Source organism: Ylistrum balloti, unplaced genomic scaffold (genome assembly GCF_031769215.1).
Source record: "Ylistrum balloti isolate Yb309-2 unplaced genomic scaffold, AGI_CSIRO_Ybal_v1 Utg371762, whole genome shotgun sequence".
Lineage (NCBI taxonomy): Eukaryota > Metazoa > Mollusca > Bivalvia > Pectinida > Pectinidae > Ylistrum > Ylistrum balloti.
In genome coordinates this window covers 1-18,900 of record NW_026782882.1, presented here as the reverse complement: position 1 = coordinate 18,900, position 18,900 = coordinate 1, and the positions used below count along the sequence as shown (strand labels likewise).

Genomic DNA, 18,900 nt, shown 5'->3' with positions numbered 1-18,900 from the left:
CCCCAGAGGGGCAAAGGCATCCATTTACACAAAACTGATTTCCCTTTATAAAAGCATGCTTCAGACCAAATTTGGACAAAATCCTGCAATTCTTAAAGAACAAGATAGATCTTAAAGAAGTTCATAAATTTTTCCTATTGGACCCCGTCCTTCTGGCCCCAGGGGGCCGAGACCTACTGTTTATACAAAACTGATTTTCCTTCACCCAAGCATGCTTTCGACCAAATTTGAACAATATCCCGCATTTCTTGAAGAAAAAGAAACATTTTAAAGAAACTGATAAATTTTTGCTATTTGGTCCCACCTCTCTGACCCCAAGAGACACCCACCGTTTACAGAATACTGATTTCCGTACACCAAATTATGCTTCAGACCAAGTGTGGACAATCTCTTGTGATTCCTAAAGAACAAGATAGATTTTAAAGAAACTGATAGATTTTCCCTACTGGGCCCCGCCCTTCAGGCTCCAGAGGGTCCACACCCAACATTTACATGAAATTGGTTCCTGTTCCCATAAGTATGCTACAGACAAAGCTTGATTAAATTCTACTCAGACACTGATGACTAGTAGCAATTTACATGAAAAGTTAACACAGCGGTAGCCTTATAGCTCACCTGGCCTTTTGGACCAGGTGAGCTAAAAATTTATAAAATGCCAAATATTATGCAATGATTTGTAATGGCTGAGATAATGCATATTTATCATTACTTAAAAACACTTTATTTAAAATGAATGATTTGAAACTGACTGTATTTTCTATGTTAACATGTGATCTGATGTTGTCTAGGATTTTTTATCATCATATGAAAGACTTTCTCTAGACATGTTGCCTGTAAACCTAATCAAAAGTAAATTCTTGGGAGATTTGTGTGAATGATAGATTTACAAGATGCCTAGAAAGATCATGCATAGTGGCAGCCCTATGCTGGAAAGTAAAGTTGTCGAGGACATCCTGTGCAAATACTTGGTTTACAACATTTAATTGCTTTGACACTTAAGCAAGTTAGTGGGAAAATGTCTGATCTCTCCATAGATGTTTGATTTGTGACAATTGTTCTATATATATTGGAAAATTGGCAGTTTCATATAAGGATTATTACTATCGACAATTCAGTCTAAAAATGCCCGATACTAAAGAACTTAACAAATATTAGTAAATAAATAAATATTTTGACTCTGATAATGATAGATCGCAGAAAATGTGTTTTGGTGAAAAATCTTGTACAGTGCTACCCAATATTAAGCTGCACCAGTCCTCAACAATACTTTGAAAGTTATACACAACATTTACATGAAATCCCCCGATACTGCTCTGATTTCAATTTATTTTTTTTTAATATTTTACCTCTGTCAATACCATTTTTTAAGAATTTTTGCGACTCTGAACCCTTCGAACTAATATTTACACAGCTGTTATGTGACTATCAACTATTGTTCAGGGCATCTCTTACCATTCAATGTAGTATAACTTAACAGGTCGCCGGTTGACAGATTTATTATCTGATGTTATTGTGTCGATTAACGCCTGTCTATTTATTGTTTATAGCTAGCTTCTAACATTGGTCACATTATGATGGGTCAAATCATCACGTGTCGGAGTACAGCGTCGCGACGAGGAGAGTATCACGTCGTTCTTTCATGCCGTGTGGCCTTATTAGGTCATGCCCTTCATTCGTACAACTTACCACTCATTATTCACATCTCTCTGCTCCAGAGCAGCGCGAGACGATTTTCCCGTTTTCTCTCAACAACTTCATCCACTTCCGCAATTGCGATTCAATTAATGTACCTCTTTTCCGAAGAGTTACGCGGAAGGGACGTAACCCTGCTGCGGAGCTCAAACTAGTTCCCAAACGAGACGGATTGTGTCGATTCACAAAAGCAAGCGCAACTTTATCTCCATGATGCACATTTGAACTGCACGATTCATGGCTTCACTGAAGCGCGTGTTCTTTTTTTATTTACTTGGCCTTTACAAGATTTTAGCAAGACACGCGCCAACATATCCACAAGTACCTATGTGCAGAGACATATACGTCTGTGCTACATGTATGCGTTGCCACGGACTTGGATCTCCATGTTGTTACGCCATAACCGTTGTCTTCTACTTGACATCTTTGTGTCTTTCACTTTACCGTTCGGGGATCGGTTCCATGAACGGTTATTGGTGCGTTTTTACCACAAACAGCAAGACCCATCGCGCGCTTACAACAAGTGTGATTAGTGTTAGGCGAAATAAATAGAAAAAAACCCATCCAGATGTACATACAACCTGAAGGCAGTAAGAACAAGACGAGATATAGAAAAGGGAATTTGGGTTGGGGTATGGAGCCAAAAAATTTAAATGAGCACAACTAGGGACCAAGGGAAATCTACATATGAAATTTGAGAGAGATCCCTTCAGTTCGTTTTAAGAAATAGCGATAACAATCTTCATTGAAAAAATCCAAGATGGCCGACTGTCAGCCATTTGTGTTGTTTCTGATTAGTCCCAAAATAAAATGGGCACAACCAAGGGAAAATCACATAAATAACGAAACGAGATGCTTGGTTATTTAATGAAAAATGGACTAGTCATCCATCCGACCTTAACCGGACATCCGTGGGACAAGTAACCGCAACGCATTACCGATCGTGCGCGGCTTTCTGTCAACCGGCAAGAGCTTGCTGATGCTTTTCGTCGAGAATGACCAATAATTTCACAAATGGCTACACCACGCCTGATTCGCAGCATGTCAAGCCGGTGACGTGCCGTTATTAGGACCAATGGAGGACGCACTCACTATTGATTACTGAGTCCACTGAAGCATTTTGAATTTTTATCGACATTGGGACTTTAACTTTGATTTAGAGGGCTGGGAACTTTTTATGTAATCATACACTATACGCTTGAATGACTTGATTCAAAGTGGGTCGACGCTGTTTTCTTTTCGTTTGAATTAATTCGTGTATTTCATATGCAAGAAGTTTTTACTTTTTAATACAGTAAATTTATCTTTGAAAGCGATCCCTAAGTTTTAGTGTCCAGTATGTAAAATGGTCAAGAGGTTAAGCAATCTCTACGTAACCGTGACCATAACGTTCGGTGTTTACCAGTTGTTACAAAGAAAATCTAAACCTACAATCAAACGCATACCTGCCAACTTTCTCATGGGGAGAAAAGTGCCAGAACCACATTTTTGACTCGCCACGTATACCTTGCTAGTTTGTTACAAAGGAAAAAATAATTCGAGGATTTTTAATCAATACTTCTAGATAACTTTTGTTGATAAAATGCATGTTTTTCTATACTATAACAATGAAAAAAAATCTGTTTTTTAAACGTAAGTAAGGATCAAGTTGGAATTTATTCATTTAAATTCTCAATATTCATTTAACACTCACAATATAATAGATATTAAGATTTTGTAAGAATTTAATTAATTAAGGTATGGAAAATGATATTAATCACCTCGTGCAATTGTTAAGCTGATATTTTATTAAAATGTTCGCGAAAGAGGATAAAAAGACAAGTGAAATAATATCTTTCATAAAGTTCAAAATGTTTTAATTTAGATCTAATGGTCCATGATATTTGAAATTTTGTATTTCCTGTGAAATACATATTGCAGATGATGTCAAAATATAGGAACATGAAAAACGTTTAAATGCTAATACGTTAGTTTCCTCGTTTTCAGTGAACGACATAGAGAGGACCATAGCTGTCCAATATAAGGGATCTCGCACGTCCCTTTTTCCATATCTTACACATTCATAGACTGACATATATGACGCGGTTCAGCCAATCACAGCTGCGCTAGACTACGTTTGTAATAAGAATGTAAAGGATGTTATTCCACTGATAATTGAAAAAAATATTTTCAAATGCAAAACTGGCAATTCAGAAATATGTGAAAATAGTAGAATTGATTACAAATTATACAAGTTATTGATAGGTTTTGTCTTTAAAGCAATAAATCGATAGAAACCGAAATAAAATCAAATTATTGCAAAAATGCTAATGAACTGTTAAGAATTAACCGTTTCAGCCAATCAAAGCGCGTTTATTCATAAATGTTTGTTTACACTGTTTTGATTCAAATTTTTCGAATTAATTCTAATAAAAAGGAAATTATTTTTACAAAAAATGTTTTGTCTAATGAAAAAAATCTCAAAAATGCAACTGTCATCCTATACTTTGAAAACGTTTGAATTATTGAGAAACTCCATATATGTATAAACAATTTTGCTACACAACTGCAGTAAAATCTACCTACCTACATCCCATTTGTTGCAAAGTATCTTCAGACATTCCAGAAGAGTGTTTGATTCAACTATGTCTTGGTCTTGAGAATGTTTTTTTGTTTTAATTTCAGTCAGCTTGACATCTTTCGACTACTTTTGACCCACGGATATCATACGTGATTAAAAGATGTATATAACGATGTATATGTGTATATGAGATAATTCGTTATACTGTATTTACAGAGAGGGCATTTTAAATTAAATTGAAGTAAAATCTCCCCTTTCGTTTCAAGTTTTGGCTAAAACCGCGAAAATTTGAACTATTCGAAAATTCTTTAGATACAACACTAAAATGTGAAGTATCACGACAGCTGGGAATGAGTTATGAGATGGGCTGTGGACGACACGAAATAGATATATATAGGCTTACCGAAATTACGGACAGATTCTTCTGCTTAAGCCAAGGGTTCCTGCTGTTTATCACAAACTCCATCCTAACACTGTCAACCCTGATATCTAGCTACCGTCGATCTTTCGCGTTGGAAGTTTCCAAATCATCATGCATGTCCTTTAACTTTTTAAAATTGTCTTCAGTTAGTGCAGGAAGGGAGAGGAAATATATCATTTGTTATAGCTATTGGATAGGTCACATGAAGGGCTCTCATTTTTTTTCTGGGTTTCCCAGCGACGACACTACATTTCTTATGGACAGAAAATGTTGTCCATAAATTTAACAGTCAAATCATATAAATCATTGTAGTCTGTGTTACGTGTTGAGTTTTCCATTGTCCACAGTCTCGTCATGACAAGGAATTAACGAATCATCAAGACTTTCGCTTTACATAATTGACATCCCGGAACAAGACCGTAGTCAATACCTATACTGGGGACAGTAATGAATATTCATGAGGAACACCGTTTGATATTTGATTATTGTGTGGCCCTGTCACCTCCAGCATATGGTACGGTTTCATCTGTAAACAATGACAAATCCCTTTCGTTGCAGATCTTACACAAGGTCGTGCATCAACTTCGTTTATCAATCCCGACTGTGCAGGTCGTGGTGCCAATGAAGTACTGACACACTACTAGAAACACGTTTTGATGTGTCGATTGACTAATGTACACAAGTGTCATAACGTTCGTGAACTTTTGAGACACGTGTCATGGTATGCATGGCCTTGTGAAAACTCGTACGTGCTAAAGTGTGTTGACCTCGTATAAACACGTGACATGGTAATTGTGATGTTGTGTAAACATGTACGTATCATGATGTTGGTGACCTTTTGTGACACGTGTCATTGTACTTGTGATCTTGTGAAAACACGAATCGTGGTGTTTGTGACCTGGTGTAAACATTTATCGTGGTGTTTGTGACCTGGTGTAAACATTTATCGTGGTGTTTGTGACCTGGTGTAAACATTTATCGTGGTGTTTGTGACATGGCGTAAACATGTATTGTGGTGTTTGTGACCTGGTGTAAACATTTATCGTGGTGTTTGTGACCTGGTGTAAACATTTATCGTGGTGTTTGTGACATGGTGTAAACATGTATTGTGGTGTTTGTGACCTAGTGTAAACATTTATCGTGGTGCTTGTGACCTGGTGTAAACATTTATCGTGGTGTTTGTGACATGGTGTAAACATGTATTGTGGTGTTTGTGACCTGGTGTAAACATTTATCGTGGTGTTTGTGACATGGTGTAAACATGTATTGTGGTGTTTGTGACCTAGTGTAAACATGTATTGTGGTGTTCGTGACCTGGTGTAAACATGTATTGTGGTGTTTGTGACCTGGTGTAAACATTTATCGTGGTGTTTGTGACATGGTGTAAACATGTATTGTGGTGTTTGTGACCTAGTGTAAACATTTATAGTGGTGTTGTGACATGGTGTAAACATGTATTGTGGTGTTTGTGACCTAGTGTAAACATTTATCGTGGTGCTTGTGACCTGGTGTAAACATTTATCGTGGTGTTTGTGACATGGTGTAAACATGTATTGTGGTGTTTGTGACCTGGTGTAAACATTTATCGTAGTGTTTGTGACATGGTGTAAACATGTATTGTGGTGTTTGTGACCTAGTGTAAACATGTATTGTGGTGTTCGTGACCTGGTGTAAACATGTATTGTGGTGTTTGTGACCTGGTGTTAACATTTATCGTGGTGTTTGTGACATGGTGTAAACATGTATTGTGGTGTTTGTGACCTAGTGTAAACATGTATTGTGGTGTTCGTGACCTGGTGTAAACATTTATCGTGGTGTCTGTGACATGGTGTAAACATTTATCGTGGTGTTTGTGACCTGGTGTAAACATTTATCGTGGTGTTTGTGACATGGTGTAAACATGTATTGTGGTGTTTGTGACCTAGTGTAAACATGTATTGTGGTGTTCGTGACCTGGTGTAAACATGTATTGTGGTATTTGTGACCTAGTGTTAACATTTGTCGTGGTGTTTGTGTCCTAGTGTAAACATGTATTGTGGTGTTTGTGACCTGGTGTTAACATGTATCGTGGTGTTTGTGACCTGGTGTTAACATGTATCGTGGTGTTTGTGACCTGGTGTTAACATGTATCGTGGTGTTTGTGACCTGGTGTTAACATTTGTCGTGGTGTTTGTGGCCTGGTGTTAACATTTGTCGTGGTGTTTGTGACTTGGTGTTAACATGTATTGTGGTGTTTGTGACTTGGTGTTAACATGTATCGTGGTGTTTGTGACCTGGTGTTAACATGTATCGTGGTGTTTGTGACCTGGTGTTAACATTTGTCGTGGTGTTTGTGGCCTGGTGTTAACATTTGTCGTGGTGTTTGTGACTTGGTGTTAACATGTATTGTGGTGTTTGTGACCTGATGTTAACATGGGTCGATGTGATATTGATCGACCTAATGTGAACACGTGTCGTTATGTCAGTGACCCGGCATTATATCGTGTCAAAATACTGTACTCTCTTATGTAAACATTGTGACCAGCTTTTGTTTGACGCATGTTTGTCATATAAAGCCAAAATATATTAAAATGAATTTTGTCCCAATTCACCAGAATATCATATTTGAATTTTTTAATCTCTCTTCAAATATAATCAATACCAGTAGGTTTAGTGACTGTGTTTCGTTTGTAAAGAAATAACTTATTCAGGTTATCATGAATAACTTTTAAATAAAAGTGATGTGTTCATTTATGAAATGAAAGGTCATTATCCAGATAATTCTGAATCTAATGCAGATACGCTCAACTGAACAACGCTGATCTGGAATGGTCAAGGGTCACCAGGACCTAGTCGGTCGGTTGTTCTGGAGCTCCGGTGAAAAATTATCTTTTTGTATGTTTGCACGATATATTGGAACTTAATTTTCTGTCAACATCTAGTTAATATGCTTAACTAGTTGACTGATATATCGGTCTGTGATAATTTCTTCGGAAAATATACTTTTGGAGCAGGAACTTTTGAGAACATGGACTGAGTCTAGTCACTGACCACTACTCACCACTTACGTATACCTGGCCGTGTATGTGTACACCTATAGATAGACTATCTACAGCCTATATATTCTGGAGCTTAGTTTTTTGTTTACTGGATATTGTTTATCATGCCTCCCAAGACCCTGCGAGATCGAGCTCCCAGCAGCAGGACCAGTGGTATTGGTACTAAATCCACAGACGATCGACTAGACGAGATATATGAGATCCTCAGGAATCTTATTACTGAGGATGTGTTGGATAAAAAGTTAGAGAAACTCCGTTTGGACATTCAGCTAGAACACGCAGAACGTATTGAAGCTCTGGAGGAGAGGGTAAACACCCTGGAAACTGAAAATAACAACTTGAAAGTGACAATTTCTGAGCTAGAGAACGAGTTATTGACCAGTCAAGATCGACAGAGTGAGATGGCGGGAAAGTATAACGACCTGGAACAACAAGGCCGGAAGAATTCTGTTAGAATCGTTGGACTTCCAGACCCGGGAGTGAGGGAATCGGTAGAGGACTGTGTCCAAACGATCGTGGGATTTGTACGTGACACCTTGAAAGTACCACTTCAGGAGAGGGACATTGACATCGCACATAGATTGGGAAAGTACAATGGTACAAATCCTAGGAATGTGATAGTAAAGTTCACGCACCGGAGAAAGAAGCATGAAATTATCCGCGCCCGCAAGATCCTGAAAGGTTCCAAGTTTGTTATCTATGAAGACCTTACTTCCTTAAATCAACAGAGACTGAAGGAAGCGTTCCGTATGAACTGTGTCAAAAATTCGTATAGCACAGACGGGAAAATATATGTGATTTTGACTAATGGCAAGAAGCGCAGACTTTTACACGATACACCCTTGGAAGAAAGTTACTTGATGAACGATGCTAATTTTGTATCAAGGAGATAGAAGTTGGACAGTGCACAGTGATCGGTAAATGACTTAATGCCAGTGTGTCTGGCAACCGATCACCTTTGTGTTGTATACTAATGTGCTTTTTTCTGTGGTGTACATGTATATGTGTGTTGTGTGATCAATTCTTCTGTGTGAAAAGGATATATATCATTACTGAAATTCCATTTGTAAAAGGTAAGAATAACTACGTAGTATTTTTTGTGACTTTAGATTTTAAAGTATGATAATGAGATATACACATGTAACGTCATTCAAAGTGAGCATATAGCTTGTTATAAATAATATATTTGTAACTGTCGTAATTTAAGAAAGATTTTTTAAGCTCCGAAAATAAATGGTATGTATATGCTATATTTTGAGGATGTCGTAGGTAGTAGTAGTATTTAAGTCCGTGGTAGTCCATAATATCTTGCTAATAACCTATATTGAGTAGCCAGGTATTATATGGGATATTATATATAACTTACAGAAATGCATGTATGCTATAATATAATTGGTGAACGTGTAGTTGTTTTATATATACTTCCGGTCCGGGTGGTCTCGGGAGGTCCCCCGGTCTATTCCGGACAGTTCCGCGGGCCGGTTCATTCTCCGTGCATTAGTATCAACACTTCCTGTTTGTCATTTCCGGTATAGCGGCACAAATTGTCTGATTGTCCGAAGTTTTCACGGCCAATAGGTTGTGTGTAAGTGTTGAGTGGTGGTGTAGCTCCTTTCTTGACCTTGTAAGATGCTTTTATCACAACCTTTCCCCCCTCTTATCCCCATTTCTTCTCCCTTTGTCTTGTTTCCTATTTCCCAGCTGGAAGGCTGCTCTTACGCATTCATTCAATTTCTCAGTTATGGATGATATCTGTGTACTCTCGGTGAACTGTCAGGGTCTTGGTGATAAAATTAAGAGGAAGGATGTTTTCTCATACTTAAGAGACAAGAAATACCACATCTACTGTTTACAAGACACTCATTTTTCAACAGAACAAGAAAATTTAATTAGAAATGAATGGGGGTATCACAGTTTTTTCAGTTCTTTCTCATCAAATTCTCGTGGTGTAGCAATCTTACTCAATAATAATTTTGAAAGTAAAGTTTATAGAGAAAAACGTGATTTAGATGGAAATTTTTTAGGGATTGATATTGATATTGAGGGTAGTAGATTGACACTTATAACCATTTATGGGCCTAATCAGGATAATCCAATTTTTTATACTCAGATTTCGGAAACTATTGACAGCTTTGGAAATGAAAATATAATAGTCTGTGGCGATTTTAACCTCGTGATTAACCCTGAGCTTGATTATGATAACTCATATAGAAACATCAACAATGCATCTGCTAGGGAGAAGGTGTTAGAAATCAGTGAGACATACAATCTTATAGACATTTTTAGAGAACTTCATCCAGATATTAAGAGATATACTTGGCGAAGAAAAAATCCTATTAAGCAGGCCAGACTAGACTTTTTTCTCACTTCAGACAGTTTATTATCCAGTACAAGAAAATCTTTCATAGAACCAAGTTATAGATCTGACCATTCGGCTACAGTAATAGCGTTAAAATTAAATGAATTTAAAAGAGGAAGAGGTCTCTGGAAGTTTAATAACTCATTATTATTTGAACTAGATTATTTAGACATGGTTAAAAAATGTATAGATGACATAAAATTACAATATTGCCTACCTGTATATAATCTTAACTCTGTTTCGCTTTTACCTAATACAGAAATTCAATTCTTAATTAATGATCAATTGTTTTTGGAGACATTGTTAATGGAAATAAGAGGCAAGTCAATATCATATGCATCTCATAGAAAGAAACAACAGAACCTTGAAGAAGAAAACCTAAAGAAATCTATCGAAATTATGGAAGCTAATATAGACACTGACCAGGAAGAATTAGATGTTAAAAAAAGAGAACTTGAAGCAATACGGTCAAAAAAAATAAAGGGCAGTATTATTAGGTCAAGGGCCAAATGGGTGGAGGAAGGGGAGAAACCAACTTCGTATTTTTTAAATCTTGAAAACAGAAACTTTACTTCTAAAATTATTCCAAAAATTCAGAAAGATAATGGGGACATAATTACCAATCAAGATGATATTTTAAAAGAAGTTAAACTATTTTACGAAAACTTATACAAACATAAAGAAGTTACCCCAATTGATTTGGATCATCATCTCCATGACTGCAGTGTCCCTAAGTTAACTGATGCTGAGTCCAATAATTTAGAAGGTATTATAACATTTGAGGAGGCAGGAAAGGTATTGAAAGATATGAAAAACAATAAGAGTCCGGGTTCAGATGGCTTTACTTCAGAATTTTTTAAAACTTTTTGGAATTTCATAGGTATTTTTGTGATTCGTTCGATTAATTATAGTTTTTCAGTGGGCCTTCTCTCAATTACTCAGAGACAAGGTGTTATAACTTGCTTACCTAAGGGAGATAAGCCCTGTCATTTTTTAAAAAATTGGAGACCAATCTCTCTCTTGAACATTACATATAAAATAGCATCTGGAATAATTTCATATAGGTTAAAATCAGTTTTAGGAAAACTTATTCATGAAGATCAGACGGGATTCTTATCTGGGCGTTATATTGGGGAAAACATCCGTACTATTTATGATGTAATGCGTTATGCAGAAGATTTGAATATTCCAGGAATGTTACTAATGGTCGACTTTGAAAAAGCTTTTGACTCAGTTTCTTGGGATTTTATTGATAATGTTCTTCGTTACTTTAACTTTGGAGTGGATATTAGGAAGTGGGTAAAAATTCTGCATACTAATGTTTATTCAGTGGTTAATCAGGGGGGTAACATTTCTAGACCAATTAACATTCAGCGTGGTTGTCGGCAAGGCGACCCAGTTGCCCCATATATTTTTATACTAAGTGTTGAAGTTCTAGCTGCAAGAATTAGAAATAATGAAAATATCCAGGGTATACAAATTAATAATGTGTCTATTTTAAATGTGCAATATCCTGATGATACAGGTCTGATTCTGGATGGAACTGAAAAATCACTAAAAGAATCTATCAATGAGCTGAATACTTTTGCTAAGATATCAGGGTTAAATATCAACACCAGTAAGACACAGGTTATTTGGATAGGAAGTAAGAAATATAGTGAGGAAGCTTTTCTTCCAGAGTTAAATCTAATTTGGGGTAAGAATAAGTTTACTTTTTTGGGAATTGATTTTTGTGTTAACCTTAGTGAAATTCCTGGAATGAATTACGATAAGAAACTTGTTAAATTAAAGGCTCTTATTAATGTGTGGGAAAGACGAAGGCTTACTCCTTTAGGTAGAATCAGTATAATAAAATCTTTATTAATTTCCCAGTTCAATTATTTATTTATTACCCTACCAAATCCTTCCAACAGTTTTCTTGGTAAATTGAGCTCTATTTTATTTGATTTCCTCTGGAATGGCAAACAACACAAGATAAAAAAAGACGTGGTCATTCAGAACTACATAGACGGGGGATTAAAAATGATAGATATTGTAGCTTTCATAGATTCTCTCAAACTTGGCTGGATCAGAAGAATATTTCACTCATCAGGGAAATGGAAAATATTATTGAATTCTATTATAGATGAGAAAAAAATGTTAAATTGTGGGATAGAATATGTTAATTCTTGTTGCCTAAATTGTAGAAATCCATTCTGGAAAGATGTATTTAAAAGTATGATTAAACTTACTAACTCGGAACTTTTTAGACAATGTTATATCACATCTGTCTTAAAAAGTCCTTTGTGGTATAATAAAGACATTCAGGTGGGGAATAAATGTGTTTTTTATCCAAGATGGTTTAATGCATAAATGACCTTGTAAAGAATTATGAAGACATGACATTTTATTCTTTTAATGAGTTTGGTAATCTTTTCCCAACAATCAACGCCAACTATCTGCAGTACTTTGGTCTAATTACATCTATGAAGAAATTTCTACGGAAGAATACACTTCAGGTTGTACAGATTCAACAACCTTTCATACCACTTTTTTATGAAATATTTTTCAAAAGTAAAAAAGGTTCAAAGGATTTTTATATTTGTTTAATTAAACGACCACCAATACCAACTGGAATTCAAAAATGGGGGATAGAGTTTGATTTTGATGAACAGAAGAGGAAAAATATTCTAAGAATCCCATTTACTATCACTAAAAACTCAAAACTTCAGTGGTTCCAAGCAAGAATTATTCATCGTATATTGGTCACAAATTCTTTTCTTTTCAAAATTAATTTAAGTCCTAGTCCTTTGTGTAATTTGTGTAATATGGAAAGGGAGACAATTATACACTGTTTGTGGGAGTGTGTCGAGGTGCAGACACTGTTAGAGAGATTTGAATCGTTAATCAACCTTTTCTTTATTCCATTTTGGATGAACAAAGAAACTTATCTCTTTGGTATTCTTTCTCCTACGGCTAATGTAGTAGATAATGAAATTTTGATTATTATTAAACAATATATATACAAGACAAGATGTCTGCACAAAACTCTAAGTTTAAATGGTCTCATAAATACAATAAAAGATCACTTCCGAGTACAAAAATATATTGTTTCCTCTAAAAATTGTCACATAAAAAGGAATTTTGAAAACAACTGGAAAAAATGGAAACCTGTTTTGGACTTATAAATTATATCTTGAGCTACTTTCTCCATTGACCTTGACATCACCACAATTTCAACCATTATTTCATTTTCCTCATTTTGACCTATATATTAACTGTAAATGTTAAAATAGACAGTATCTGATAAAGCCCTCCAGCTTGTTTCTTTCTCTCTTCTCCCTCTTCAATCCATTGCCCCTTCTTTCCTTCCCCTCCGCCTCACCCTTTCCCATCTGTCATATGTAATGTGTGTATGATCTTGTGAGGATGTGTGTGTATATACGTGTGAGAGAGGGTGTGTGAGTGTGTGTGTGTGTACTCATCCCATAGAAGGTATGGGCTGGGCCAAATTCCGTAGCCACCTATATTTTCTGTTGGTTAATAGTCTGGATGTTTGATGATGATGATTATGATGATTGATGTTTGATGATGATGATGAGGATTGGTGCTTGTTTGATACATGTAATTCTTTGCGAATGATAATGATATGTTATGTACAATTTAGAGTGAAAATGATGTTAGGCCCTTAAATTGTATGGCGTGTCTGTGTATTGGTGTGTGAGGGCATGTGTGGCTTTGAAAGGCTGCAAGTGAAACATTTATGTTTTGAAAAATCTTTGAAAAATAAAAAATTATAAAAAAAAAATATTCTTTGTTTTTTAAAACTCATGTATCTAAAATCAAAACCGCCTGAATCATCAAAATATTGTAATTTTTTACATGGACAGTCTTCATCGGTAGTTTATTTATCATAAATGTACGATAATTTCACGTGCAATGTCAGTAATAGTAATATAACGTACTCACGGTACTAAAACTTGATATGAACATGTTGTCATGACTCTTGTAATTATAATGAGTTAAAATGGTAAATAATATCCCAATATGTATAATGTACATGTGACACGTGTCAATATTTACTACATGACTTGCTTACCATTATATAATTACTTTTCTTTTTACTGTACATAATGTAAATATATACACGGTACATTGTATGTGACACGATGAAAATGTGGATATCACCAGTTTTATGTTAAACCTGTTATACTATGAGCATAAGATTGATTTTCGTCTTATTTTACATGAAATTCTATATCTTTTTATATATATATAGGCCAACTTGTACTTTAAAACGTCGTTTTTGGATTATAAGCTAGATCTATTCCATTCGGTAAAGCCACATAAATGAAACTAATTGACCTTGACATTTTGTCGTTGTCACTTAAATGTTTACATCAAATAAGATTTCTGAATTGTGAATACAAGCATCTAGTTGAGCATGATTAAAAAGTAAGGCGAATGAAAGCGTGCGGTGTACGAGTGACTGAAGTGGAGTGTTCGTAAGATTTGTTGTTTTTTCTGTTATACTCAATGTGTTCTATGTGTTGTATGTCCTATATGTACAAGAAAAACCGATATACCAGAATTCTTCAATGTCTTTTGATTTTAATCACTTGTGTCCAGTTTACTTTCGATTTCGTCATGCTAGGAATACACATGTTTTTGATCCCAGTTAATATCTTCTACACCGAGTGGACACAAGTGAAAATTACAAGACATCATCTTTTCTATTTTCAGTCGAAATTGTTGATATATGTTACAACTTGTCGTGATTTTTTCTATGATAATTCTTATAGCTGGCTACTTTTTATTTTACTGCTATTAAGTAATGATATAGAGTCTAATCCGGGACCTCTGTGTAACCTAGATATTACTCAGCTGAATGTTAGATCCTTTCGTAATAAAATTGATATAATTGATTCGGAATTATCACACAGCACTATCTTGTGTCTTACTGAAACACATCTCTCACCTAATATACCTGATGATGATATAGTTTTATCCTCATATTCTAAAGATTTTCATAGGCGTGACCGTAGGACTGGTCCTGGGGGAGGTGTCATTATTTATTATAAAAATTCTGTTCTTTCCAAAAGACGTATAGACTTAGAAAATAATGATATAGAAATCATTTGGATAGAAATTAAAATTGACTGTCACACTTTCTTGCTTGGCTGCTTATACAGACCTGAATCAAATATTGCTTATTGGTCCAAACTTGACAATATGTTTGAAACTGTTATTGAAACTAACATGAACATAATAATTACCGGTGACATTAATGTAAATATGTTGAATATTGAACAAAATCCTCACCTTAATCATTTACTATTGAAACATAACCTTACTAGTTTGGTAACTGAACCTACAAGAATAACACCAACTACTTCCACTTTACTGGATGTTGTTCTAACAAATAATACTAACATTATCCAAAACACTTCTGTTTATCCTCCAATTTGTAGTGACCACTCAGTCATATCTTTTGATGTTCTTTATTCAACATTTAAGTGTAAATCTTATATCAGTGAAATATAAATTTTTCAAGAAGCTGATGTTGAGAGTATGAATACTGAATTGGCATCAATTGATTGGAATACAGTATCTAGTACTTTATCTGTGGAAGAGCTGAACCATTATCTTACTGATTGTATAAAGGATTTGATTTGTCGTTTTGTTCCGGTTAAAAAGATTACTGTCCATCCCAATGATAAACCCTGGATGAATAGATAGATTAAATTGAAAATGAGACAGCATAACCGTATTCATAAAAAAGCTCGATCCAGTTCATCTCAACATGACTGGGAAACTTATAGATTAAAAAGAAATGAAGTAATTGACTTAATTAGAAAAGCAAAGAAAACTTATTATGAAAATCTAGAGAAAAGTTTAAGCGATAAAACCCTTCCCCCAAGTAAGTGGTGGAAGATTGCCAATTCAGTATTCAAAACTAATAATAAATCAGTTTCTCTACCACCTTTAAATGATAATGGTTCATATATTAGTCATCCTTTTGCAAAAGCTGAATGTTTGAATACCTATTTTACTTCTATCTCTACCTCCTCTGTAGATCTTGAGCCTCTACCTCCAGTTTTATCTTACACTCATCTCGTCCTTGACAATATTGTTATTTCTGAACAAGATGTAAAAGATCAACTTTTTGCCCTTAGCGATAAGAAACCACCAGGTCCAGATAATCTTTCTCCTAAAATCATTAAAATGCTTGCTCCTTCTATTTATCTTCCTCTTACTATACTATGTAACAAAACTCTTGAGACTGGTACTATCCCCTCTCTTTGGAAATCTGCTAATGTTAGTGCTATCTACAAAGGAAAAGGTACTGAAAATAATGTTTCTAACTATAGACCTATCTCTGTAACCTCATGTTTTAGTAAAATTATAGAAAAAATTATTTTTAAGTATCTGTTTAATCATCTTTATGAATCAGAAATTATATCAAAACACCAATCTGGTTTTATGCCTAATGACTCAACTGTTAATCAACTGCTTTCCATATATCACACAATAATAAGTAACTTGGATAATAACAAAGAATTAAGATTTATTTTTTGTGATATAAGTAAGGCATTTGATAGGGTCTGGCATGAGGGTCTGTTACATAAAATTGAATCATATGGAATAAAAGGAAATGTCCTGAACTGGTTTAAAAATTATCTTTCTAATAGAAAACAGGGTGGTAATTGATGGTTTTGCTTCTACTTTTAAATATGTCCATGCAGGGGTTCCTCAGGGATCAGTCCTAGGGCCTTTTCTTTTTCTTCTATACATAAATGATATAACTAATTGTGTAACAAGCTGTATAAAATTATTTGCTGATGATACATCACTTTTTAGAATAATTAATACTAACCCCATAGAAGAAGCTGAAGTACTGAGTAATGATCTTAATCATACCAATAACTGATCTAAACAATGGGATATAAACTTTAATCCAGCTAAAACAGAATCCGTAATATTTTCTAGAAAATCAGAACCAGATCATCCAGACATCTTTTTTAACAATGAGCTTGTCTTAACATCAACTTCTCATAAACATCTTGGTCTCTTCTTTAGTAGTGATGGCAAGTGGAATAAACATATTGATTACATATACAAGAAGGCAAACCAAAAAATGAATATTTGAAGACTCTTAAAAAATAAAATTGACAGAAAATCTCTTTCCATACTTTATATATCCCATATTAGACCAATTCTTGAATATGCTGATACCGTGTGGGACAACTGTCCAGAATATGCCAAGAACCTATTAGAATCAATTAATCTTGAGGCAGCAAGGATTATAACTGGGTTACGCAGAGGTACATCCAGTGAAAAACTGTATTCAGAACTGGGCTGGGTTTCTTTAGGTGACAGAAGGAAAAAACATCAAATGACTTTAATGTACAAGATTTTAAACAAAGAATCACCAGATTATTTATATGATATCATACAACCATATTTAAACAATCCTAATGAATCAAGATACCAACTTAGAAATAATAGAATTTTTTATGAACCATACTGTCGCACTGTTAGTTATTGCAATAGTTTTTTCCCAGATATGGCCAGTTTAAGAAATTACTTGATAGAAATCTCTATGTAAATAATAATGCTAATGTTAGTGTTGTTTTTAAAGAATATGGACAAAGAAAATACAATATTATCCTCTGTCAGCTAAGGAACTCAGCTAGCTCTCTCAACTTTGATTTACATAATAATCACTTGATAGAATACCCCTCATGTGCTTGTGGTACACCACTTGAAACTGTACAACATTATTTCTTTGAATGTCCAAGATATGTAACTTACTGTCAAGATTTGTATCATTCTCTATATCAACATGATCATCCTCATTATGAATTAGATTTTATTCTTAACGGCTGCCAAGATTGTGATATTAATGTTAATAAATCAATATTAGCTTCTGTAATTAGCTATATTATTGGCACAAAAAGATTTTGCAAATTATAAAAGTTTTTAAAATTATAAATTATGAATATGAATTTGTATACTTGGTTAGATATTGAAGAATTCTGATATTCTAGTTATCATTTATTCCTAAAGTAGGGATATAACTCTCTAATGTTAAAGCAGAAAATCCTCTATATTTTGGAAAAAATAATTCTATTCTACAGTAATGCACATTCAGGTATACTTGCTTCTCCATTAGATAGGATGAGGGTCAACTTTATTACTATGGACACTCATGGCCCAATATTCCTGTCAGTATGGAGGAGCAAGTGTACCGAAAGTGTATTAATTCATTTAAAATATTTCTAAATTTTACAGATCAGATTATTTTGTATTTTGAATTATATACCAAATTAAGTAAGAGTTATCTCCCTTCTACGGTTTCTCTGTGTATTTATCTGTATGTGTGTGTCAGGGTGTGTATGGGAGAGAGGGTGTGTATGTGCGTGTGAGGGTGTGTGTATATATGTATGTCTATATGTGTGTTTGTATGTATGTATCCACTGTAAGTTACTGTATGCTATACATGTACATGTAAGTATGTAGGTTTGTGAGTGTGAAAGAGAGGGAGTATGTATGTGTATTTGAATCTGATCAGTGTAACCGTAATTGACCACCTGTTTTGTCCCAAGAGAAGACTTATATAGGCACTAGCCTGCTGTCTAATCCTATTAATACTTTGTATTAATAAAATGTTTTGAAATGAACAGGTGCTCCTTATAGAAAAGATTAAGGTACAAAGGCGGCCTTTATAGACAAGAATTAGGTATGAAATACAATCTCTACAAACAAGAATTTGTAATATATAAGTGGCATATATAGACAGGTATCCGTAATATAGAGGTGACTTTTACAGACAGGTAAAATCAGCAGG

At 34.7% G+C, this 18,900-nt stretch overlaps 2 protein-coding genes across 2 annotated transcripts in view; one reads left to right on the top strand and one right to left on the bottom strand.

Annotated features, from left to right (window-relative positions):
• LOC132563547 (NAD(+) hydrolase sarm1-like) overlaps window positions 1-1,719 on the bottom strand; it is a 47,494-nt gene extending 45,775 nt beyond the window's left edge. Inside the window, exon 1 of the mRNA XM_060228289.1 lies at window positions 1,687-1,719. The gene's annotated coding sequence lies outside the window, so the exon portion shown is untranslated. The remainder of the gene's footprint in view (window positions 1-1,686) is intronic.
• Window positions 1,720-7,815: 6,096 nt separating this feature from the next.
• LOC132563545 (uncharacterized) lies at window positions 7,816-8,912 on the top strand. The gene has a single exon (XM_060228288.1). The coding sequence runs from the start codon at window positions 7,816-7,818 to the stop codon at window positions 8,602-8,604; it is 789 nt and encodes a 262-aa protein (XP_060084271.1). The 3' UTR covers window positions 8,605-8,912.
• The last annotated feature ends 9,988 nt before the right edge of the window (window positions 8,913-18,900 follow it).